The sequence below is a fragment of the Pelophylax lessonae genome (assembly GCF_965119305.1).
Source record: "Pelophylax lessonae genome assembly, chromosome: 7".
Lineage (NCBI taxonomy): Eukaryota > Metazoa > Chordata > Amphibia > Anura > Ranidae > Pelophylax > Pelophylax lessonae.
In genome coordinates this window covers 200,805,511-200,830,695 of record NC_138774.1, presented here as the reverse complement: position 1 = coordinate 200,830,695, position 25,185 = coordinate 200,805,511, and the positions used below count along the sequence as shown (strand labels likewise).

The following is a 25,185-nucleotide window of genomic DNA, read 5'->3' as shown; positions in this document are numbered from 1 at the left end:
CTAATCAGTGCAGATGGCAGAATCTCCCCTGACAGCTGTTTTATTAGGAAAGTCAGCACCGTTGGCTCTCAGAATACCAGATTGGGTGCAAGTGCTATTTAATTGACAATTTTCCACCCAGCTCCTTCAGCAAAAGTAGATTAAAAAAAAATAAAGAACGTCTCTGATCGAGGCAAATTATAAAATTTTTCTGCTGTGATATTTAGTACCAGCCCGTTGGGCATCCTCTGTCCCGGGGGCCTCCTCCAGTTTCGTGGCTGCAGTCAGGAGAGAACAGTCCTCCATACCTGGTGGACATGCAGCCAAATGAGGCGGTTTTGGATCCACACATTTATGTTTATCTATTCCCTCACCCAACTGAATCTAACCAAGATCCCACAGCAGGCCCTTCTGGGGAAACCGGTGTAGGGCATTCCGGGACAAGTGAAACTCCTGATCACATTTATTTCAACCACAGCCAGGATTTCTATTGCATGAACCTGGAAGTCCCTCACAATCCCCTTTGACCTTTTGAAAGCCAAATTGATGTGAATCATGATCAATGAGCAAATGGTGGCCATTCTCCAGGATAAGCTAGCCTATTTCAAGAAAACATGGGATCCCTGGATAAAATACCTTTCAGGACACCTTCTAATCTGGGCGGAGGGTTTTTGGTATAACACATAGTGGGTGTACTTACTCCTTTTCTTTGGCTTTGTTCTCCACCCCCCCCCCCCCCTCCACCACACTTTTCTTCTTTTCCTGTTCTATTTGCTTTCTACTATTTCTGTCTGAGATACTGGTGTTACTTTTAGGCCACTGTTGGTCTGATGTACTTCTTCCCCAGTTACATTGGTGTAGGGTTAGAAGAGGTCCACAAAGTTAAACAGGTTGCTGTAAATTACCTGCTAACACATACACAAACATGGCTTTGTCCTTATTTGAGTTTTCCCTTTAGAGTTCCTTCTATTATGTTATAAATAGGTATATATATATATATATATATAAGTTACTCACACCCTGCTTAGGACGCATGTAACTGTTATGGCTTAGCTATCTGTCCCCATAATAGGTTGCTCATGGGTTATACAGTATGCTATTGACAGATACAGTTCCTTCAGTTGTAACCAGTATTGTTTGCTGAGATTGACCAAAATTTTCATGCTCTTTTTAATAAATGTAATAATTAATCATTTTTGGAAAGAAACAGATTAAAGAAAATGATCTGCACAGAGCTATATCCCTTTCCAGTAATGACAAACCTAGATAACACGGTGGAATTGTCACAACTTACAAAATGACCCTGTCCAACACATTATACAGGTTTTGTACGAATAGAAAGGATTTCCAAAAAAAACAAAGGAGAAAAAAAAGCAGAGTGGCCAGAATAACTAGCCTGGTGAGAATATGGAGAAGACATGAAACCAGAGGGATGAGATAAACTGGATGCGAGGGAATGAGAGATGGAGCAAGGAAAAAAAAGTCTGAAAGGGGGTGGATACGTTTATGTCAGAAATTGCTTTCCTTTTTCCATTTTAGTTTCCTTTCCTCTTTCCATTCCTTTTTACTTTCTGTTTTCCTTCCTTCCTCTCTTCCTCTTTTCTTTCCTTTCCTATCTCCTTTTTTTCTTTCCTCTTCACCTTCATTTTTCTTTCCTCTTTCTTTTCCTTTTCTTTTCTCCTTTACTTTTTTTATCTCCTTTCCTATTATTTCTTCTTTCCCTCATTTTTCTTTCCTCTTTCTCTCCATTTTCCTTTCCTCTTTCTTCACCTTTCCTCTTTCCATTACTCTTTCTCTTCCTCTTTTTCTTTTCTTTTTCCCTTTCTCAATATCATCCTCTTTCCCTTCCTCTTTCCGTTCCTCTTTATTTCCCTTTTCCTATCCTCTTTCCATTCCTGTATATCTCCCTCTTTTCTTTTCTCTTTCTCGATATCATCCTCTTTCCCTTCCTCTTTCCATTCCTCTTTACTTTCCTTTTTCCCTTTCCCCTTTCTCTTTCCGTTCCTCTTTACTTTCCTTTTCCCTTTTCCTATACTGTTTCCATTCCTGTATCTCTCCCTCTTTTCTTTTCTTTCCCTTTCTCAATTTCATCCTCTTTTCCTTCTTCTTTCCATTCCTCCTTACTTTCCTTTTCCCTTTCCCCTTTCTCTTTTCATTCCTGTATCTCTTCCTCTTTTCTTTCCTTTCCTACCTACTTTCTTTTTTCTTTCCTCTTCCCCTTCACTTTTCTTTTCTCTTTCTCTTCCTTTACCTCTCGTCTTTTTTCTTTTCCTCTTTCCTTTTCTCATTCCCTTTTAATTTACTTTCTCTTCCTTTTCTCTTTTGTTTTCCTTTTACTCCTTTTTATTACACTATCTCTTCTTCTTTTCTTTCCTCTTTCCCTTTCTCACTTTCATCCTATTTGTTTTCCTCTTTCCCTTCCACTTTACTTTTCTTCCCTCTTCCCCTTTTTTCTTTCCTCTTTTTCTTCCTCTTTCCTTTCCACTTCCCTTTTTTTTCCTTCTCTCCTTTTTTCTTTCACAGTTTCTCTCCTTTTTCCATTGATATTTCTGTTCCTTATGCCTCCTGCAATGGAAGATCAAGAATACTACCATCTTTGCTATCTCAAATGGCAAAAAAATCTTGTGCAGTCAACGCATTTTCGGATGTCTTTCTCCCCTGCTGCTCTCTTTGGTTCAATCAGAAGTCCACTAAGTCACTACAGGAAACAGAAGTGATAAACTGTCCCAACAAAAAAAGCACAAAGCGCAATGGGCGACCAGGCAACCGACACACCTGGAAGTGTATCTGATGCAGAAGATTCTTTAAAGCGGTGTTAAACCCAAAAAAAAGAATGTATAATATTGCAGCTTACCAATCCTTATATGTGGAGGCTGTATTCGTCTTCTTTTTTTTACTTTTGTTTTTTTATTTTATTTTACATAGTTACATAGATAGTGAGATTGTAAAAAGACACCAGTCCATCCAGTTCAAGCTATGATAAATATGTGTGTGCTGTCAATAGTACATTGTATATCCCTGTTTGTTGTGGTTGTTAAGGTTTCCATCTAATAGTTTTTTTAAATGATCTATGCTACCTGCTGATACCACTGCTTGTGGAAGAGAATTCCTCATCCTTACCGCTCTGACAGTATAGAACCCTTTACGCAGTTTAAGGTTAAACTGCTTCTCTTCTAATTTTAATGAATGGCTGCAAGTCCTTTTTTATTCCCTTTCCCTAAAAATTTTAGTATCTATGCTAGGGTCGCCAGTATGGTATTTGTGCATTGATATCATATCCCCTCTCAAGCATCTCCTCTCCAGAGAGAATAAGTTCAATGATTATAGTCTTTCCTCATAGGTGAAGTCCTCCGTTCCCTTTATTAGCTTTGTTGCCCTTCTCTAGCCTCTCTCCAGTTCCAGCACATCCTTCCTGAGGACCGATGCCCAGAACTGGACGGCATACTCGAGATGCAGCTGGACCAGAGTCTTGTAGAGGGAGCATTATAGTTTTATCTCTGGAGTGAATCTCCTTTTTTATACATGCCAATATTCTGTTGGCTTTGCTTGCAGCAGCTTGGCATTGCATGCCATTGCTGAGCTTGTCGTCTACTAGGACCCCCAGGTCCTTTTCCATTTTAGATTCCCCCAAAGGCTCTCCCCCTACTGAGTAACTTGCGTTCATATTTCTGGCACCCAAATGCATTACCTTACATTTTCCAACAGTAAACCTAATTTTCCATGTGAATGCCCACCCCATTATTTTGTTCAGGTCTTCTTGTAAGGTTTCCACATCCTACGTAGAAGTTATTGCCCTCCTTAATTTACTATTGTCTGCAAATACAGAGATTGAGCTGTTTATCCCATCCTCTAGGTCGTTTATGAATAAATTAAACAGGATTGGTCCCAGGACAGATCCATGGGGGACCCCACTTTCCAACCCAGACCCTTCCGCGTACTCCCCATTTATCACCACCCTTTGGACTTGCCCCTGAAGCCAGCTTTTAATCCAGGTACTCACCCTATGGTCCATACCTACGTACCTTAGTTTGTACAGTAAACGTTTGTGGGGAACTGTATCAAATGCCTTTGCAAATTCCAGATATATCATATCCACAGGCCTTCCTTTATCTAGATGGCAGCTCACTTCTTCATAAAAGGTTAATAGATTGGTTCGTCAAGAGCGATTTTTTATGAATCCATGCTGATTACTACTAATAATAACATTTTCATTACTAAAGTATTGTAAATAGTCCCTTGTCATCCCCTCCAATATGTTGCACACTATTGATGTTAGACTAACCGGCCTGTAATTCCCAGGGATATACTGTATCTCGGCCCTTTTTTAAATATTGGTACCACGTTGGCTTTTCTCCAATCAGCTGGTACCTTTCCCGTCAGTAAACTATCCAAAAAAAATTAGGAACTATGGTCTAGCTATCACCTAGCTGAGTTTTTTTAAGGACCCTCGGGTGTAAGCCATCTGGTCCCAGTGACTTATTTATGTCAAGTTTTTCAAGTCTAGTTCTGAGTCTTCTGTTAACCATAAGGGTGCTTCCTGTGACATGTTATTTATTTTAACATTACAGTCTAGGTTACTGTATCCCCCCAATTCTTTTGTGAAGACTAAGGAGAAGAATTTATTTAGAACCTTCGCTTCTCTTTGTCCTTTATAGCCAGATTCCCTCTGTCGTCCCTTATGGGGCCAATATGTTCTGGCCTCACTTTGTTACTATTTACTGTATATACTTAAAGAATCTCTTGGGGTTTTCTCACTCTCTTCTGCTATGGGCCTTTTGTGTTCTATCTTAGCCGCCTTGATTTCGCTCTTACATTTCTTATTGCATTCTTTGTAATGTTGGATTGCTGCCAAGTTTTTCTTTTTATATGCATGTTTAAATTGGAGTTTAGCCACCCAGGGTTTATTTTAGCTCTTTTAAATGTTTTCCCTGTTGGAATGCACTAGCCAATACCTTTAACCTGTTGATCCATCCAGTCAGTTATTTTTAAACTTCCACTTTTGCTAAAACAAGCTGCTTAGCAAAAATGGCAGTTAGGTAGTGAAACCATTTGCCACTGACAGGGGTGTTTATAAAAAATACCTTTTATAAATTTATGTAAAACCTTTATTTAAAAAAAAAATACTGTTTGCAGTAACTGCTTATAAAAAAATGTTACCTGGAGTTCAGCTTCAATTTATAAGTCCAGTCCATCTAAATTTAGTAGTACATCCAACACTACCCTCTCCCCACACTGACACTGCTGCTGTTTAAAGGTGTCTGCTTTATTACCTCATCCAGAGTGCAGAAACCATAAGACAGAAAGTGTTACTGGCAAGATCAGCAGTAGACATGGGCCGAACACCCCTCTGTTCGGTTCGCAGCAGAACTCATGAACGACGGACCCCACTGAAGTCTATAGGAGCGGAACAAGAAAAATCAAAAGTCCCCATTTTGCAGGCTTATATGCAAGTAATTGGCCATAAAAGGGGTATGGGGGTCCGGGTACTGCCCTGGGGGACATGTACCAATGCAAACATTTTTTTTAAAAACGTTCGTGTTTTCAGGAGCAGTGATTTTAACCACCGGAGGATTTTCCTGCTTAACGTCCAGGCCACTTTTTTCAACTTGGAGTAAGAAGGCTCTTTACAGTTGAGAAAAACATGAAACCATCTTTTCTTTGAGTTAGTGGTCAGTACAGGCTGGAAATACATTTTTCATAAAAAACAGACCATATGCTGCCTCCAAAAAAAAACATAACTTGTACAAATGGCATGTCTTTATGAAACTGGCTTTATTGACTAGGGAAGCATGATGCCTATATAAATCTTCACTACAGCATTACTAAAGATTTTTTTTTTTTTTTAGAACAAGATTGTCGACCAGTGTGAGAAGCTGCAGCTGCAGACAGCTGGGATCGAGAAGTATCTCGCAGACGCCTTGCCATCAAAGATACCACGTGTGTCGGTAATAATGTTTTTTTTTTTTTTGCAGAATGAGTCCCCATTTATATGTTTATATACAAAGTTAAAATCCTTTTTTTCTGCTTGGATAGACCAGGGAAGGGTTGAACATCTGTCAGGTTTTGGGTATCCGTTTGGAAGATATACCTTCCCTTTTTGTCCTGGTGAACACCGAAATCTGTCTACTGTCACCAGAATAGAGAGGAAAATCTCCCATTAGAGACACTCCAATGACATCAATCTAATATGGAAAGTCTCACTTTAGGATGGTTTCCTTTCACTTCCTGCTGTGTCTCTGGAACAGGAAGTGAGGAAAAAAATGTCCTGAGTGAGGACACTGGCAGAGAATCTAACCACCCCCTGCTCTATCCTGAACTAGGGAAAAGTTTTGATTGGGCTTTCATCTTTCTTAATTCTGTACATGTACAGTGAGGGAAAAAAGTATTTGATCCCGTGCCGATTTAGTACATTTGACAAAGAAATGACCAGTCTATAATTTAAATAGTAGGTTTATTTTAACAGTGAGAGACAGAATAACAAAAATATCCAGAAAAACACATTTCAAAAAAGTTAGCTTTGTTAGTGGGCAAATGAACAAAATGAGCAGGAGATCAAATGCTTTTTAGTTCTGCTTTAACCATTTGCCACCTGCTGTATGCAGAATGACGGCTGCAGGGTGGATCTATTATCTTGACTGGGCGTCATATAACATCCAGCAGGATAAGCCACAAGGGCGTGCAGTGCAACGATCGGTAGTGTGGTGTGTTGCTCTGAAACACTGCATCTCTGATTCAGGTAAAGAGCCTATGACATAGGCTCTTTATCATGTTATTAGCTGTGTCCAATCACAGCTGGTCACATCGTAACCAGGAAGTGCCTTTTATCTGCTTTTCCTCTATTCACACTGACAAGGTGCGAGTGGAGGAGTGCCGATCAGCGGCTCTCCTGACGGAGGGGGGGGGGGTGTCTGCGCTGATAATCATAGCATTGATTATCAGTGCAGACCCATCAAGGATGCCAACCCGTAACCACCAGGGATGCCAACCCATGCCCACTAGGGATGCCAATCAGTGGCTATCAAGCATGCCAATCAGTGCCCATTAGGAATGCCAATCAGTGCCACCCATCAGTACCGCTTATCAGTGCCTATCAATGCCACCTATAACTGCCCATCAGTGCTGCCTATCAGTATCCATCGGTGCTGCATATTAGTGCCTCATCATCAGTGCCACTTCATTAGTGCCCGTCAGTGTAGCCTTATCATTGCTCGTCAGTGAAGGAGAAAGCGTCTTTATTTACAAAATTTTATAACAGAAAATAAGAAAAACCTTTTTTTTTTTTTTTTTTTTCAAAATTTGCGGTCTTTCTTTTATTTGTTTAGTAAAAAATAAAAAACCCAGTGGTGATCAAATACCACCAAAAGAAATCTCTATTTGTAGGGGAAAAAAATGATAAAAATTTCCTTTAAGTACAGTGTTGCATGACCACGCAATTGTCAAAGTGTGACAGTGCTTAAAGCTGAAAATTCGCCTGGGCAGGAAGGGGGTGAAAGTGCCCTGTATTGAAGTGGTTACGATATCTTACATTCTGTCTTACTCTTCTATAGACCAAAGCCCGGGCCTCCCGTGAAATGATCATCCAGCGCCTGATGTTTATCCGCAATGTGTGTGAGAACGAGGAGCAGCGCCTGCTGGAGGAGGTCCACGCGGAGGAGGAGCGAGTACAGCAGGGTATTCTCACCCAGAAAGCCCACTGGACCGAGTCTTCAAAAAAACTGTCCAGCATCAGGAACTATCTGGTGGATATGCTGACCAAGATGGACGACCTCAGTCTGATTGTGAGTGGAGGTGTTTTCTATGGTGGGAAAGCCGCTTGCCTTCTTTTGTATACTGGGAATTTAGGTTTTATACACATGGGTGCAGAGTTGTATAAAGTACTCGAAACCCATACTTGAGTAAAAGTACAAGTGCTCGATCAAAAAGTGACTTGAGTAGAAGTGGAAGTGCTCAATCAAAAAGTCACTTGAGTAGAAGTACTAAAGTATTCAACATTTTTTGTACTTAAGTATTGCAAGTAGTTTTTTAAAAATTTTGCTACTCAAGTACTGAAAGTAAAAGTACCAGTAGTTTTGAAAAACAAATTGCTACTCAAGTACTGAAAGCAAAAGTACAAGTACTGTATTATGTAGTTATTAAAGAAAGAAGTCAAAAGTTTGAACATCATATTGTTTTTTATTATTTCAAATGCAGCTTTTATTTATACATACAGTAGCATTTATTTTCATATGCGCTGATAATACACATGTTTTGAGCTTCATGAAATCTGCCATCTACTGTTCTGGCAGTGGTAATTTTTATAATTGTAACGAGTAACTATGCAGCACAAAAAAAAAAAATAGGAGTAGAAGTATTGAAATCATCGGAAAAATGTAGTGAAGTAAAAGTGGAAGTAGGAGAAAAAAATTCTACTCTAGGAAAGTACAGATACCGCCTTTCGGTACTTAAGTACAGAGTAGTGAAGTAGTTCTACTTAGTTACTATACATCTCTGCATGGGTGTCAACAGGGCTGCTGTTAGAAATCATTGGGCCCCGTACAGCCTACCTTTTTGGGGCCCCTTCCATCCGCCCTTGACCCCACCCCTGGCCCCTCCCCTGTCCTGGCTTTTAACATGTAATAGAATGAGCCATGGCGGGTCCTCTTTATAGAGAGATCTGGGGTCTATTAGACCCCATACCTCTCCTCTAGCCTCCAAATTATTTGATCATAGTGAGATTTCTGCTCCTACAGGGTGTTAGAAAGCCCTGTTTGTTATTTTGCAGAAATTAACTAAAAAGATGCCCAGGCCCCCCTGTTAAGCCGATAGGGCCGGGCCCTGTACAAGAGGACTGGCTGTACTACCCAGTGGCCCTGGGTGTCAAAACAAGAAGCTCCTGGGAGCTTTCGCAATGCCTGCTCATGACTCACAGAAGCTCCAAGCTGTGAGAATGTATCGTATTGAATGGTTCAATTACATGAATCTATAGCCAAGTTTTCACTTTGTTGCTCTGCACTGGAGTGAACTGTTCTCTAAAGGCCCGTACACACGTACCGATCGTCAGCGAACGATCGGCCGTCTTTTGTCCCTGGGCTGTCGGTGTCTGTTGAAAAGTGCAAAGACAGCACAAGAATTTTGTCCGCCGACTACAGCCGACTGCAGAAGTGATGTCATGTAATGGTTAACTTTCCCTGTGTTTTTTCTTTTCTGAGCATGCCCAGTCTTGCAAATCTGCGGTCTGTCGTCCGAATTCTGTACTGACTGGCGAACAATCGGCCGCTCTGGTGTCGGCATACAAAAAGTTTAATGCTTGCAAGACAGACTCTTGTCGGCAGAATGTGCGCTGACGGCTGTCGGAGGCATCATACTAACAAGCGTACAATCGGCAGATCTTTCGTCCGCCGACGTTTGTATGCCGACGATCGGTACGTGTGTACGGGCCTTTAGCTCTAACTTTAGATATAAGAAGGCTCTGCTGCGTTTCTCACTGAGTAAACATTTTTGTAACTGTTCTGTCTGCCTTTATGTTGTAAAGCACTGCACAAACTGTCGGCGCTATATAAATCCTGTATAATAATAATAATAGAGGGCATTTTGGTTACTTTAACCACTTGACCTCCAGAAGATTTACCCCCCTTACCGACACCAGGCTGTTTTCTATACGGCACTGCATTACTTTACTGACAACTGCACGGTCATGCAAAGCTCTACATCATGGGTGTCCAACCTTTTGGCTTCTCTGGGCCACATTGAGTGTAGAGAAATTTTCTCGGGCTGCATATAAAATATATACTATAGTTAAGGTATATAAGTAATAAAACACCGCCGCGCCCTTCCCGCGCTGCTGCCCCCCCCAGCACTAATTTAACACAACTAGAGGATGATCCCTTCCGAGGCAGCCTCTGCTTACAGTTAGTTGGAAGCCGCTGTGGCCATGCCCCCGACTTTCTTCCTCCCCAGCAAAAAAAATAAAAATTGACAGGGGGCAGTGGGCCGCATTGCCTGCGGTTCTGGGCCGCATGCGGCCCCCGGGCCGCAGGTTGGACATGCCTGCTCTACATAAATGAAACATTATTTTTGCCGCGCAAAATTGTTTTTTTTTTTTTTTATCGGTCTTTTTTCGCTTATAGGGCAAAAAATAAATGACCCAGTGGTGATCAAATACCACCAAAAGAGTGCAATAGTTTTTACATTTACACTCGCGATCGTTCTCCGCTGAGAGAGAACGGTCAGCAGTTGTAATCACAGCTGACCATTGTTCTCTCTGAAATGATCACAGAGTGCCTGTGACCCTTCTATATAGGATCACAGGTCTCTATAATCATTTCACAAGTCCCTCCCCCCACAGTTAGAAAACACTCCCCTAGGCTCCCGAGCCGCATCGGTCGTTACCGACGGAAAGCCGACCATCGGCTTCAAACCACGGTACCGGGATGGTGTCTCTAGCTAGAAACATCATCCCGGTATAACCCCGCAAAGTCAGCCGACGTACCGGTACGTTGATATGCGGTAAGTGGTTAAAGCGGAGTTCCGGCCTCAAAATCTAAAAAATCGATTTTGGGCCATCCGCTTGCTGAGGGCAACCTTAAAGAAAAATGGATACTGGCGATTTTTTTTTTTTTTTGGTCACTTACCTTATAGAAGAAAATATACTCACCTTCCTTCCACTTCCTCCCTCTGCGGCCGCAGCCCGCGCCGTCTCTTCCGGTTTGCGATGATTCCTGGGAGCTGAACATCATCGCTCCCAGGAGTCAATGCGCCTGCACCGGCCCCGCTCGTCACTTCTGGTGCAGGCGCGGCATTCACTGCTGAACAGCTTCTGGGCATGCCCAGAATCTGTGCAGGGATGACGCGCCTGCACCGGAAGTGACGAGCGGGGCCGGTGCAGTGCATTGTGGGACTCCAACGTCATCGAAGAGGACACGAAGAGGGACGCTGCGGCTTCAGCTGCCCACAACTGAGATGGCAGCGCTGGAGAAGAAATTTTCAAGGTAAGTATTTCTTCTTACAGGTAAGTGCGACCCGGGACAGTTCAGAGGCTATCCATTGTGGAATGTACTAGCCCTGACTGTCCCGGGGGTATTTTTAGCTCAAAATGACCCAGTGAGCCATTGATGTTATCTGAATGTTCTAAACTGACCTTCCCTGTTGGGATGAGTAGTGACAGCTATAAAAGGCACTTGTGACCAGATTATTGATTTATTGCATGTGTGTGAGAGATCAGCAGGTTGTGTCTGCTGCTACATGACAAGGCAATTGAAGGGAGACTGTCATAGTGAGTTATAATATGAAAACCTATATTCCGCTGGAGAGGCACCCTTATGTTTAAGGTTACTTTCAGGATGGATTTGAATAAAATCAAGTTGATTTAAATCATGATTTAAATCACTAGTAAAAAGGCTCTTCCCCTGACCCGCCGTTGACTCACCGACAGTCCCATTCACTTTAATTTGACGGCTGGAGATGTTGCAGTGACACAACAATGTGAGGGACGTGGTGGCAGCAGGTGAGTGGATACCCGCTAACAGGCGCTGCCATGATGGATCTGAAATGACAGGTGCTCTTTAAGGCCTCTTTCACACATGCGGACTGTTTATTTCATCAGTTCAGTCACATTAGGGTCCTTTCACACTGGCTTTCCGATCAGGTCCACCTGTCAGTTTTTCAGGCGGACCTGATTGGACGCTCCATTCACCTCTGTGGAGCGGGCGGATGTCAGCGGTGACATGTCCGCTGCTATCCGACAGGTGGTCCGTTATCATCTGATCTCCCATAGAGGGGAGCGGGGATCTGAAAGGTCCATCTCAGCACAGACGTTGCTGTCATCTGCCTGCTCAGTGGGGATCGGCGGATTGATCCCTGCTGACCAAAACGGAGTCCGCCGGGCGGAAAGCCCGTGTGAAAGGATGCGTGATAGGCAATCATTTTAGGCACTATTAAAGATATAGATAGTATATAAAGCCCCCACCTACACCACTCGGTTTTCTCCACCAGTTGAAGCCATGATGGATGTGGCGTAACGCGTAGAGGTACCAAGCGGTGGGCAGGTTTGACGCTATTCATGTGATCAATGTCGGAATTGTTTTTTTAAGCTTTATTTTAATTTAATAAATGTAAGTTTAATACTTGAAGCTGGGATCTCTCTTATTGCTTCCTAAACCTTTGGGTACTGCACCATTGGAGATTGTCTTTTTTTGTTTCCACATGTGCTAATTTGGAGTATTGCCAAGGACTGTGGAGTTATCTAGTGAGTGGATGGCAGTGATTATCTGTCTTAATATTGCCATAGACCCCTAGTGGGTTAATTATGGAGGTGAGCCGACACTTCACCTGGAGATTGCAGCACAAGATTTAAAGTGGAGTTCCGCCTCCCCCCCAAAAAAATTAAAAGTCAGCAGCTACAGTATATACTGTAGCTGCTGACTTTTAATATTAGGACACTTACCTGTCCTGGAGTGCAGCAATGTCGGCACCGCAGCCAATGTTTCCACCGCCATTGCGGGAACCCGGCAGTGAAGCCTTGCGTCTTCACGGGCAGGTCCGTACTGCGCATGCGTGCTGCGCATTCCTTTTGGCTCGGCGGCGGAGGAGGGGCCTGGACTTCCGAGGGATGGTGCCGTATCCCGGAAGTGGGGAATGGGTACCTGTCAAAAACAGGTACTCGTTCCCCCCTCCCTCCTGAAAGGTGCCAAATGTGGCACCCGAGGGGGGGGGGAGGAAACAAAAGAGCGGCAGTTCCACTTTAAGGAGTGGACGCACATGGAATGATTGACATATTGCACTTTTTATAGAGACTGCTTTGGACTATTATTTGCATATTTGCACATAGGAGTGCCTTTTTCTTTTTTATTCTAGAAGTTCAGGATTTATTGTTTTATTTGCACTTTATATAACCAAAGACGGTGTTCCTGCACTATTATTGCACTTTAGGAGGTGCTTATTCACCAGCACAACTATTTTTATTTTTTTGTTGTTATATTATATGTCATGTTATCATTTGTTTAAGCACTGTTAATCAAAAATTAATGAATATTGGTATAATTTAGCAGGGCTACCACATAGGTTTACCAATGGGCTGCATTCAGATCAGTAAATAAATAAATAAATAAAATGCCTGAACATCTAAAAAATGTGGTGTTTTTGGAACTCCTGTGCAAGAACCCTTAAGGCTCCATTCACACCTATGTGTATTGCTTTTGAGTGTTTCTGTAGTGCTTTTTGCTGTGCTTTCCATGTTTTTTAACCGCGGTTTTGCCACGATTTTACCATGATTTGCGTTTTGCATATTTTTTGCTTTTTTTTGGGGGGGAAATTTGGTGTTGGACAGATTTAAAAAAAAAAAGGAAAATCACTGTAAAAACGCACTACATACTTTTCTGCAGCTACTCCATTGAAGTCTTTTGAACCGAAGAAGCTAAAAAAAAGCAGCGTTTTGCGTTTAAAAATGTCCCTGACCCTTTCCAAAAATGCAGAGGCACAAAAATGCATTGATGTGAACGTGTTCCATAGGAACCCATGGAGTGGCGGCTGGTGCTCCATGGGCCGGGGGGGGGGGGCGGCAGACGGACCGCACCATAACCCCCCCCCCCCCCCCAGCTCACTCACCCACCCATCTGCAGCAGGCGAACGGCAGCAGCTTTTTTCCCATCTTCTGCGTCTCCTCCTCCCTCCTCCTCCATGCCCAATGACATGGCTTCTCCTTTCGGCCGATCGGGAAGCGGGTCTCAGAACTGATCCTCCTCCTGATTGGCCAGGAGGAGGATCAGTCGGACAATAGCAAATTTTCATTCACTATTGTCACACAACTGGGTGGGCTCGGGGCGCAGTGCTCTGCGCCCCGAGCCCACCCTTTTTTTTAGCCTAATAGAGCCTCTGGCTCTAGTCACATGGCTAAAAAAAAAAAAAAAAGCCCCATATAAGTCCATGCGTCCAGCGCCCCGCATGTAGATTAGGGGGCCGGACGCATGGACGGGGGGGGGGGGGGGGGTGGTCGGCGCCCCATATGCACCAGCCGCCACTGTACCCATGTTAAAAAAATGTCCTGCATTTCTGCAAAAAGCATGAAAAAATGCATTGGTGGGAATGGAGCCTAATATAGAAATCCACACATATAGCCATACAAGTATAAAGTCAAATTTTAATGCTTTGGTTGTCCAAAGCTTTCTAGACCACAGATTGATCACAGAAATTAGGTAATACCTATATAGACATAGATAATCAAATTCAGGAGATAAGATTTCCCAGCTCACCCAAATTATATCCAGGGTAAAAAATCCAGTGGTGAAATTGTGAGCTCTCCATACAGGTGCTGATTATTAGCATCATAATTGTTAGAAAAACAAGATTTTTTACGGTAGCCACACACGTATTGATATGAAAAATCGCAAACCAAAGATCTTTCATTCAGTCAATTTGATGTGTTTTTGATCAAGTTTGAATCTGCCTGGATAATTGGCTATTATGTTGCTTGCCTCAGATTGATAAAACAAATATCTGTGTGTTAGAGAAACAGTCATTATTTAGGGTGAATAAATGATCATTTTTAATTGTTTCAATTTATAACTGATTATTCATATTTCCAGGCAATACTTTCAGTTGATTGTAAAGTGCAGCAATAAAAGAGGCTCTTTCACAGGCACCAGAGGCTATCACCCTCTGAAAAGTGATCTGTGGTGGGTCACTTTTCAGAGGGCAGTTTAGCAGGGGTTGCCAGGCATTCAGGAGGCGATCCTGTTTATGATTGCTTGTACCTAAATCAACTGCAAACCGCAACATGTATGGCAATGTTTAGGCCATCCGGATACTAGCACTTTGGGATTCATTGTCCTACATTCCAAGCACTTTTATTTTGTCTGTATGCTAACTCTTCTCTTTCCTTTCTTTTCCCCAGAACTCTGAAAGTGAGATGGATGAAAGGTGAGTTTTCTCTACAGTAGTTTATAATGCATCAGGGATAGGGATATGCAGTGAGGGAAAAAAGTATTTGATCCCCTGCTGATTTTGTACATTTGCCCACTGACAAAGAAATGATCAGTCTATAATTTCAATGGTAGGTTTATTTTAACAGCGAGAGACAGAATAACAACAAAAATATCTAGAAAAACGCATTTCAAAAGTTATAAATTGATTTGCATTTTAATGAGTGAAATAAGTATTTGACCCCTTTGCAAAACATAACTTGGTGGCAAAACCCTTGGTGGCAATCACAGAGGTCAGACGTTTCTTGTAGTTGGCCACCAAGTTTGCACACATCTCAGGAGGGATTTTGTCAAACTCCTCTTTGCAGATCCTCTCCAAGTCCTTAAGGTTTCGAGGCTGACATTTGGTTACTCCAGCCTTTAGCTCCCTCCACATATTTTCTATGGGATTAGGGTCTGGAGACTGGCTAGGCCACTCCAGGACCTTAATGTACTTCTTCTTGAGCCACTGCTTTGTTGCCTTGGCCATGTGGTTTGGGTCATTGTCATGCTGGAATACCCATCCATGACCCATTTTCAATACCCTGGCTGAGGGAAGGAGGTTCTCACCCAAGATATGACGGTACATAGTCCCTTTGATGCGGTGAAGTTGTCCTGTCCCCCCAGTAGAAAACACCTTCAAAGCATTATGTTTCCACCTTCATGTTTGACGGTGTGGATGGTGTTCTTAGGTCATAGGCAGCATTCCTCCTCTTCCAAACACGGAGAGTTGAGTTGATGCCAAAGAGCTTGATTTTGTTCTCATCTGACCACAACACTTTCACCCAGTTCTCCTCTGAATCATTCAGATGTTCATTAGCAAACTTCAGAGGTGCTTGTACATGTGCTTTCTTGAGCAGAGGGACCTTGCGAGCACTGCAGGATTTCACTCCTTCACAGCGTAGTGTGTTGCCAATTGTATTCTTGTTGACTATGGTCCCAGCTGCCTTGAGATCATTGACACGATTCTCCTGTGTAGTTCTGGGCTGATTTCTCACTTTTCTCCTGATCATTTAAACTCCACAAGGTGAGATCTTGAATGGAGCCTCAGACCAAGGGAGACTGACAGGTATTTTGTGCTTCTTCCATTTGCAAATAATCGCACCAACTGTTGTCACCCTCTCACCAAGCTGCTTGGTGATGGTCTTATAGCCCATTCCAGCCTTGTTGGTCTACAATCTTGTCCCTGACATCCTTGGACATCTCTTTGGTCTTGGCCATGGTGGAGAGATTAGAATCTGATTGATTGGTTGCTTCTGTGGACAGGTGTCTTTTATACAGGTAACAAGCTGAGATTAGGAGCACTCCCTTTAAGAGAGTGCTCCTAATATCAGCTCGTTACCTGTATAGAAGACAACTGGAAACCAGAAATCTTGCTGATTGATAGGGGATAAAATACTTATTTCCCTCATTAAAATGCAAATCAATTGGTAACTTTTTTGAAATGCGCTTTTCTGGATATTTTTGTTGTTATTCTGTCTCTCCCTGTCAAAATAAACCTGCCATTAAAATGATATACTGATCATTTCTTTGTCAGTGGACAAAAGTACAAAATCAGCAGGGGATCGAATACTTTTTTTCGCTCACTTTAGGTAGAACTGGTAAGAGACACTACTTTAACTTAGATTTAGAGAATATTGAAATATGTACCAGTCGTTCCAGTCAAGGGGAGCACAGGGCTACTGATGACCATAGATGGATCAAAATGTGACCATTTCAGCATCAACCGGCCGCTTTGCGATCCATCTGTGGTCATTCCTGTTTGTGAGAAGTTGATCTAATGATTGACCCTTCACAAACGGGCTTGTTAGAAAAGTTTTATTTGATCAACGCTGCAGCCAATTAACTGCAGCGCTGATCAGTGTATTCTGACAGTAGAGGGATCTTACTGTCAGAATACAATAGCACAGAAGGGAGGGTTCCCCATCCACCTCACTTGTATGAATGGGGGAGTCCATTCAGTTTTTTTTTTAATCAGCCCTCTGGGTGATTGAAAATAACTGAGCCATGTATCCCCAGCTTAACTCTCAAATCAGGGGGAGAGTGCATGGAGTGTATGGAGAGTGCAGCAATTAAGTGTGCCCGTTGTTGTGCCCTGCAGTAGAAACATGTAAGGAATAATAAAGGCTGCCATTACCACCCTTCACTTCTGAAAATGATAGTTCCCTGGCTTTTATTTTGATTATTCTGAGTCCAACGCTGCCAGGCAGCTAGCATTTTTCAAGAGGAGGTCGACAATTTCCCTTTAGGCCTGGTTCACACCTGTGCATTTTTTTAGTGCGTTTTCAGTTTTGCAGAAACACACTACAGTCCATTTAACATGGTTTCCTATGGGTCATGTTCACATCTGTGCATTTTATGAAAAAGGGCCAGGGACTTTTTTCTGGTTTTTGGTTCAATAGACTTCAATGTTATAAAAACGTGTATTGAAAAACGCAAAATGCCCCTGGAATATGCAAACTGCATCCTGCATAGGTGTGAAGCAGGCCTTAAGCAGATCCTGGAACTGAATATATTATGGTGATAACACTGTTATTCCTTTTTCCCTTTAGAACAGAAGAAGCTGAAGGCATTCTTGAACCTGAAGAGTCAGAAAAGTTAAACTTTAACATTGACCGTGTACAGAGTCCGCTACTAAACAGATTATGGGCTTCCTCAGTCCTCTGCTCCACCACTGGTTAGTATTGTTTAGAAGGAGATCAGTAAATGCAGGACTCCTGATACAAGAAAAACACCCAAATCCAAAGGGTAAAGCCCCAGCGGTTATGTAAATGGCATTACTAAGAAAGTATTTGGATTCGTTTTACTATCAGGTAACTACAATCATTCTACACACTTATGTTCCCCATCAGAAAATATGGATAAAATATGTTGCCTGCACACCAACAAGCTTGTTTGAAAGTGCTTAACTATTTACTATTATACAATCATTATTATTCTTGTACAGGGTTCACCATACGTTATGTATTATTATACAGGATGCATCAAACATACTAGGAGGAGAACAGCTGGGGGAGTCCATGGTGGAGAAGGATCTGGGTGTTCTGGTAGATCAGAAGCTTAATAATAGCATGCCATGCCAAGCTGTGGTTTCAAAAGCGAGCAAAATCCTAAAATGTATCATCACTGTAAGAGCTTCTTCACAGTAAGAGCTGTGAAAGTGTGGAATGGACTCCAGGGAATATCTGATTGCCTCTTGGGGGATCAAGAAGGAATTGTTTTCCCTGCTGGAGCAAATTGGACCATGCTTTATTGTTTTTTTTTTTTTTTACTTTCCCTGGATCAACTGTGGGTACAGGGTTGTATGTATATATATATGTGTGTGTGTGTATGTATATGTGTGTGTGTGTGTATATATATATATATATATACATACAGTATCTCACAAAAGTGAGTACACCCCTCACATTTTTGAAAATATTTTATTATACCTTTTCATGTGACAACACTGAAGTAATGACACTTTACTACAATGTAAAGTAGTGAGTGTACAGCTTGTATAACAGTGTAAATTTGCTGTCCCCTCTAAATAACTCAACACACAGCAATTAATGTCTAAACCGCTGGCAAAAAAAGTGAGTACCCCCTTAAGTTAAAATTTCCAAATTGGGCCCAAAGTGTCAATTGTTTTGTGTAGCCACCATTTTTTTCCAGCACTGCCTTAACCCTCTTGGGCATGGAGTTCACCAGAGCTTTACAGGTTACCACTGGAGTCCTCTTCCCCTCCTCCATGACGACATCACGGAGCTGGTGGATGTTGGAGACCTTGTGCTCCTCCACCTTCCATTTGAGGAAGCCCCACACATGCTCAATAGGGTTTAGGTCTGGGGACATGCTTGGCCAGTCCATCACCTTTACCCTCAGCTTCTTTGGCAAGGCAGTGGTTGTCTTGAAGCTGTGTTTGGGGTCGTTATCATGTTGGAATACTGTCCTGTGGCCCAGTCTCCAAAGGGAGGGGATCATGCTCTGCTTCAGTATGTCACAGTACATGTTGGCATTCATGGTTCCCTCATGAAACTGTAGCTCCACAGTGCTGGCAGCACTCATGAAGCCTCAGACCCTCACACTCCCATCACCATGCTTGACTGTAGGCAAGACACACTTGTCTTTGTACTCCTCACCTGGTTGCCGCCGCACATGCTTGACACCATCTGGGCCAAATACGTTTATCTTGGTCTCATCAGACCACAGGACATGGTTCCAGTAATCCATGGCCTTAGTCTGCTTGTCTTCAGCAAACTGTTTGCGGGCTTTCTTGTGCATCATCTTTAGAAGAGGCTTCCTTCTGGGGCGACAGCCATGCAGACTACTTTGATGCAGTGTGCAGCGTATGGTCTGAGCACTGACAGGTTAACCCCCCCACCCCTTCAACCCCTGCAGTAATGCTGGCAGCACTCATATGGCTATTTCCCAGAGACAACCTCTGAATATGACACTGAGCACGTGCACTCAACACCTTTGGTCGACGAGGCCTGTTCTGAGTGGAACCTGTCCTGTTAAACCACTGTATGCTCTTGGCCACTGTGCTGCAGCTCAGTTTCAGGGTCTTGGCAATATTTTTATAGCCTATGCCATCTTTATGTAGAGCAACAATTTTTTTTTCCAGATCCTCAGAGAGTTATTTGCCATAAGGTGCCATATTGAACTTCCAGTGACCAGTATGAGAGAGTGAGAGCGATACCACCAAATTTACACACCTGCTCCCCATTCACACCTGAGACCTTGTAACACTAATGGGTCACATGACACCGGGGAGGAAAAATGGTTAATTGGGCCCAATTTGGATATTTTAACCCAGGGGTGTACTCACTTTTGTTGCCAGTGGTTTAGACATTAATGGCTGTGTTTTGAGTTATTTTGGGGGGGACAGCAAATTTACACTGTTATACAAGCTGTACATTCACTACTTTACATTGTAGCAAAGTGTCATTTCTTCAGTGTTGTCACTTGAAAAGATATAATAAAATATTTACAAAAATGTCAGGGGTGTACTCACTTTTGTGAAATACTGTATATCCCACCACTATGACTATACATCACACTATATATATATATATATATATATATATATATATATATATATATATATATACATATATATATATATTCCTCTATTGGTTGAGCTAGATGGACTTATGTCTTTTTTCAGCCAGACAAACTATGTAACGAAGTGCCAACAGTTTGTGCAGCGCTTTACAATAAAAAGGGAGACCGTACAATTCACAATTACAACACAGTTCAATACAAAAGGAATAGGGAGGCCCTTGCACATGGAGATTACATTCTAAAAGGATGATAGAAAAGTGTTTTGGGACCAAGCAGGGACCATTTCTTGGGTATATAGTACATTGATCACATTCCTGAGGAAGGGTCCCTGTGTGGTCCTGAAACACTGGCCTTCAATGTGATCACACAAGAATAAAGAGCTTTGCACTTTTAAAAAAGCTTGCTAGTGTGCTGGCGACATATTTTATCCATGTTGTACACCGTAACCAGTAGGGAGTCATTGCAGCACCCTTTGCCACATGCTAATTTTCAGTATGGTGTGCGGGAGAAAGTAGGCTGTGGCTGCTTTCTAAACAAAACAACCGTGCACTGAATTAAACTGAAAACTTAGTTCAGCTTTAAAAGAACAACAGTACCCTTGTGGAGTTATCCTATAATAAGTTGCCCCCACCCCCCCCCCAGAGTGCTGACCACTAGGTCATATGCTTATCTTCAGCCCTGATCCAGCGATCTTCCCTATGTGATCTTCTTCCAAAAATCCCCACTTTATACAGTGCATGTACGCTGTGTCCCCATTCATTCTAACTGGAAAGCCGCACACATGGCAGTCGTAAGCGGTTGCTTGGGGTAAGGCTTTTCCATGGGAACGAAAGGCTGTGTGGCTCAGTTTGAGGCTGAACAGTAACGATTGATGGATCCAGGGTGACGGTAAATATAAGATCTAGTGGGCAGCACCCGGGGTGGTGGAGCCAACTTATTGTAAGACAACTGCCCTGGTGAGAACTTATTAAAGTAAAACTATACAAAGGTACATTCATATTTGAAGACTGCCTAACGTACATATAAATTACGGCTTTTTTGAAAAAGCCATCCAAGAGGCTAATTAGCCGCTGGATTGCTTTTACAGGTCCCCCCCCCCCCTCCCGCCAATGCCTCTCTGTTCCACCAGACAACCTGGAACTGAAGCTGGTGCTTCCACCAGCTTGCCACAGAGCCCATGGAAGGGCAGAAGGTCTCTGATGAGCTCTATGGTATAGGAAACCATAAATGACAAGTACTGACATCTCTTCCAGTTTCCATGGAAGTAAACAGCGCCGTTTTTAAATCTTGAAAACATTTGATCACACTGATCTTGGTGTGATCAGATGCGTTTAAAGCAGAGTAGACATCTGGGGTCCAATAGACCCCAGATCTCTCCATAAAGAGTACCTGTCACTGCCTGCTGCTGTTGCAAGTGATGTTTACATTTCTTGTGACAGCAATATAAGTGATCAAATTTTTTTTAATGAAACAGTGTAAAAATAAATAAAATAAAAAATCATTTTAAAGCGCCCTCTTGCTTGCGTGCAAACCGACTTTGGTCCCACACGCATATGGAAACACCGATTGCACCACACCTGTGAGGTATTGTGGCGAACATCAGAGAGAGAGAGCAATAACTCTAAACTGGTATCCTGTAAAGGCTTATAAATTGGCGCCTATGGAGATTTTAAATACCGTAGTTTAGTGCTGTTCCACAAGCTTTTAAGCTGCGCTGGTGTGAACCAGCACTAAGTGATTCATGTCACTTTTCCACTGCAAGTAACGGCTCGGCTCTACTCGGCTCTGCTTGGCCCAGTTTGCTTTTCCACTGCTGGTACCGCATGGTAAGGTGTTGGAATGGTTCGGTACGTTACGGTATGGTTTGCTTTTCCACTAAAGTAGTACTAAAGTTAAGTGGGTGGGATAACAACGATTCTCTGACCAATCAGTGGCTAGTAGTGACTGCATGCAAAGGATTGTGGGATATGGTACCAGTATGGTACCTCTTGGAACCACAATCGAGGTGGTACTGTTTTTGAGAGCCGTACCGTTCGGTTCCATGCAGTGGAAAAGCCCCGCCGTACCGTACCCTACCGAACCGTTCCTACACCGTACCATGCGGTACCAGCAGTGGAAAAGCACAAAAGCGAGCCGAACCGTTCGGTTCCATGCAGTGGAAAAGTGCCATAAGATACCTCTTCCCACATACACATTAAATAATGAAGTCCACTCAATATTAGTAATTTAATGATATCTTTTATTTTTAGCATGTGAAGAGCTGACCTTTGATGAGAAGTCCATGAGCCCCTTGTTGGCCTTATCAGAAAACAACACCCTGAAGTTCCTCCAGAAGAAAGCCAAGACCTATCCAGATGGGCCTGAGCGCTTTGACCACTGGCCTAACTGTCTGGCCAGTGAATCGTTCCAGAAGGGCATCCATTGTTGGAAGGTCAATGTGGAGAAGAGCTGTGCCTACAAGCTCGGCATTACCTACAGAAGCATCGCGCGCAAGGGCTCGGGCAACGATGCCAGGCTAGGATTTAACTCTGTGTCTTGGATTTTTTCACGCTATGACAAAGACTTCCGCTTTTCCCATGACTCTGAGCATGAAGTTGTGGAACTGTTAAAAAGCCCCAAACATGTTGGTGTTTTGGTGGATATCGATGGAGGAGAACTGGTCTTTTTTGACCCTGGTTCTTGCGTCATTCTTCACAGCCACCAGACCAAGTTCACAGCCCCCATCAGTCCCGTGTTTGCAGTCGCTGATGAGGGCATCAGCCTTGAGAAGTGAACTACTGAAATAGAATTATAGATGTTTATATTTATAAAGACTCGTTTATATATAGGAGGTTATATTTTTCCTTGAATATAACAAAATATTAAGCTTGTGGCATGTTACAAGTACATATATGGATAAGCAACTCAAGGAAGTTAACAGAAAGGAAGAACTTTTTTTAAGAGGTTATTTAAAGAGGACCTACTACTGAGGACTCTAGGTTTTTATATGAAGAAACGTTCTCCAAAATGAGGCTTTGGTTGGCCTTCAGTAAATATGATATTGTTTTGGTTTATCCCTGTCAATGTCGATCATTTCAATACTATAAAACTACCGTAGATTTGGGTCAAATCTGGCTTAGGAACACACAAAGGTGGGTCGGAAACACCCAAAACTCCCAGGTAGGAGGAATACAACTGGGATTAGGCCAGGGAGTTATTACTACTGTGTCATATGTCTCCAAGGGGCATATTTATTTAAAAAAAAGTCCATAGTTTGTTGTCCAGGGAAGGTGATCTGGTAATTCATTCTGTGCGAATACGGCAAAATCGAATGCTCTTCTATTTCCTCTACAGGTTGAATTTTAAAATACTGAATTATGGCCACTAGATAGAGCTGAAGATCATAGGAAACAAATTGTTATTTTCTATGATCTTTAGCTCCATTTAGTGGTCGTAATGCTGTATTTTCCCAAACCGCCTATTTGTTTATGAATGATAAACATTCAACCTGTAGAGGAAATAGAGGGGGAACATTAAAATTCTTCACACAGAATGAATGCACCAGTAGCTTCTCTGGACGAATAGCTATGTAATTATTTTATCAATACTACCCCACCAGTGTCTCTACACCAAGTTTCAGGGTGCTTTTGCTATGGAACTCAAATAGTTAGGGTTCCATTCTTCTGAGACCCAAGTTCCAGCTAGTCCATAAAATATTTTTGTTTTCACTTGATATGCAGACTACATAACAAGTAAAGGATATGGCTTTTTTTTTATGAAAGTGGTTGTAAAGTAACATCAGTTATATACTTTTATCCTTTCTGTTTCAGGAACATATTCAGTAGAGTGTGTGTATTTCTTCAAAATTATAAAGCTAAATACCTTCTTTGGTGAAACAAAAAATTCAAACTGCGCTAACATATACAACTGCAAAAAAGCTGCTAGCACATCAACTGACAAAAAGTTGCTCCAAAATGGTATATAAATAAAGTGCAGCGCTAAAAAAGCAAACAAACAGTCCAATGAAGGTGATAGAAATTAAATGTGGAATTAATGAATATTGGTAAGTCCCAAGTGAAGAGATGAAGTTGACGATCCAAAGTGATATGAGTGATCAAGGAAGCAGATAGATCCCCACACCATCGGGATATAAATTAAATGCGCTCATCAGAAGTTGTAGACCCAAAATACCATACAGTAAATGGGTCATAAAGGCTTAGATATTATCCATAGGTCACCCAGGCACTGGATGTTCCAATAAATGACCGTGTAGTCTTGAGCAAGGATGGCCGGATCTCCCAATCAGACACTCACATGTGGGGATAAGCCAAACGACACAGACATAGTGTAAAACCGCTAACGGACAATTTATTAAAAGATGGCATATACACTTACAGACATCCGATGACAACAGCACAAACAATGGGAATGAAATTAGGTAGCATATGGTATGGGTCTGACGCATTTCGTCACACCTGATTTTCTCAAAGGATCTTGTCCTTTATTATAAAGCTAAATACCTTCTTTGCCCAGCTCTGCTGTGTGGTCACATTTCTTCCCTCTGCTCTCCTTCTCAATCTAAGGAGTACAGTGGGAGAGGCTGAGATTCCCCTATGACATATATAAGCTAGCAGAGGAAGGAAATGTGACCACACAGCAGAGCTGGGCAAAATAGCTAATTACCTTTATAATTTTGAAGAAATGCACACACTGTACTCAATATGTTCCTGAAACAGATAGGATAAAAGTATATACCAGATGTTACTTTACAACCACTTTACTAAAGTGGAGTCTCAGTCAAGGTAGGAGGAGGAGATGGGCTTCACACAGACTACAGAATAGAAAGAGAGAGAGGGAGGGGGGAAATGCAGAGGTGCTGAGGAGAGAGCTGGATGATGGAGGGACGTAATCTGACCACGCTATCAGAGATCAGCAGCCATCATAAGTGTGGTCAGTACACACAAGGGAACACAGGAACAGGCAAGATCAACCAGGTATTGTAAAACATAGAAAGGGACAATTGACATGACAAAAGCACTGTGCTATATCTCGTGCCTTAAAGAGTCAGGAGCATGTTTTTTTAGGGTTACAACTACTGTGTGTGTGCTTACTCATGTAAAAGCTGCCTGCATCAGCAGCACACTGGAGATCCGAATCTCTCTATCAATTCTTGTTATCCTGTGTCCTACACTTCTTGTTCACAACACTCCAACCAACAATGTGCTGTCTCTAGGGAGTAGGCTCTGAT

At 42.4% G+C, this 25,185-nt stretch overlaps 1 protein-coding gene across 1 annotated transcript in view; it reads left to right on the top strand.

Annotated features, from left to right (window-relative positions):
* The window catches only part of BSPRY (B-box and SPRY domain containing), a 38,684-nt gene extending 15,841 nt beyond the window's left edge, over positions 1-22,843 (top strand). The window contains exons 2-6 of the mRNA XM_082264020.1: positions 5,826-5,924; positions 7,527-7,757; positions 14,846-14,871; positions 17,465-17,589; positions 22,208-22,843. Coding sequence (XP_082120146.1) covers positions 5,826-5,924; positions 7,527-7,757; positions 14,846-14,871; positions 17,465-17,589; positions 22,208-22,731 — 1,005 coding nt within the window. The 3' untranslated portion in view covers positions 22,732-22,843. The remainder of the gene's footprint in view (positions 1-5,825; positions 5,925-7,526; positions 7,758-14,845; positions 14,872-17,464; positions 17,590-22,207) is intronic.
* The last annotated feature ends 2,342 nt before the right edge of the window (positions 22,844-25,185 follow it).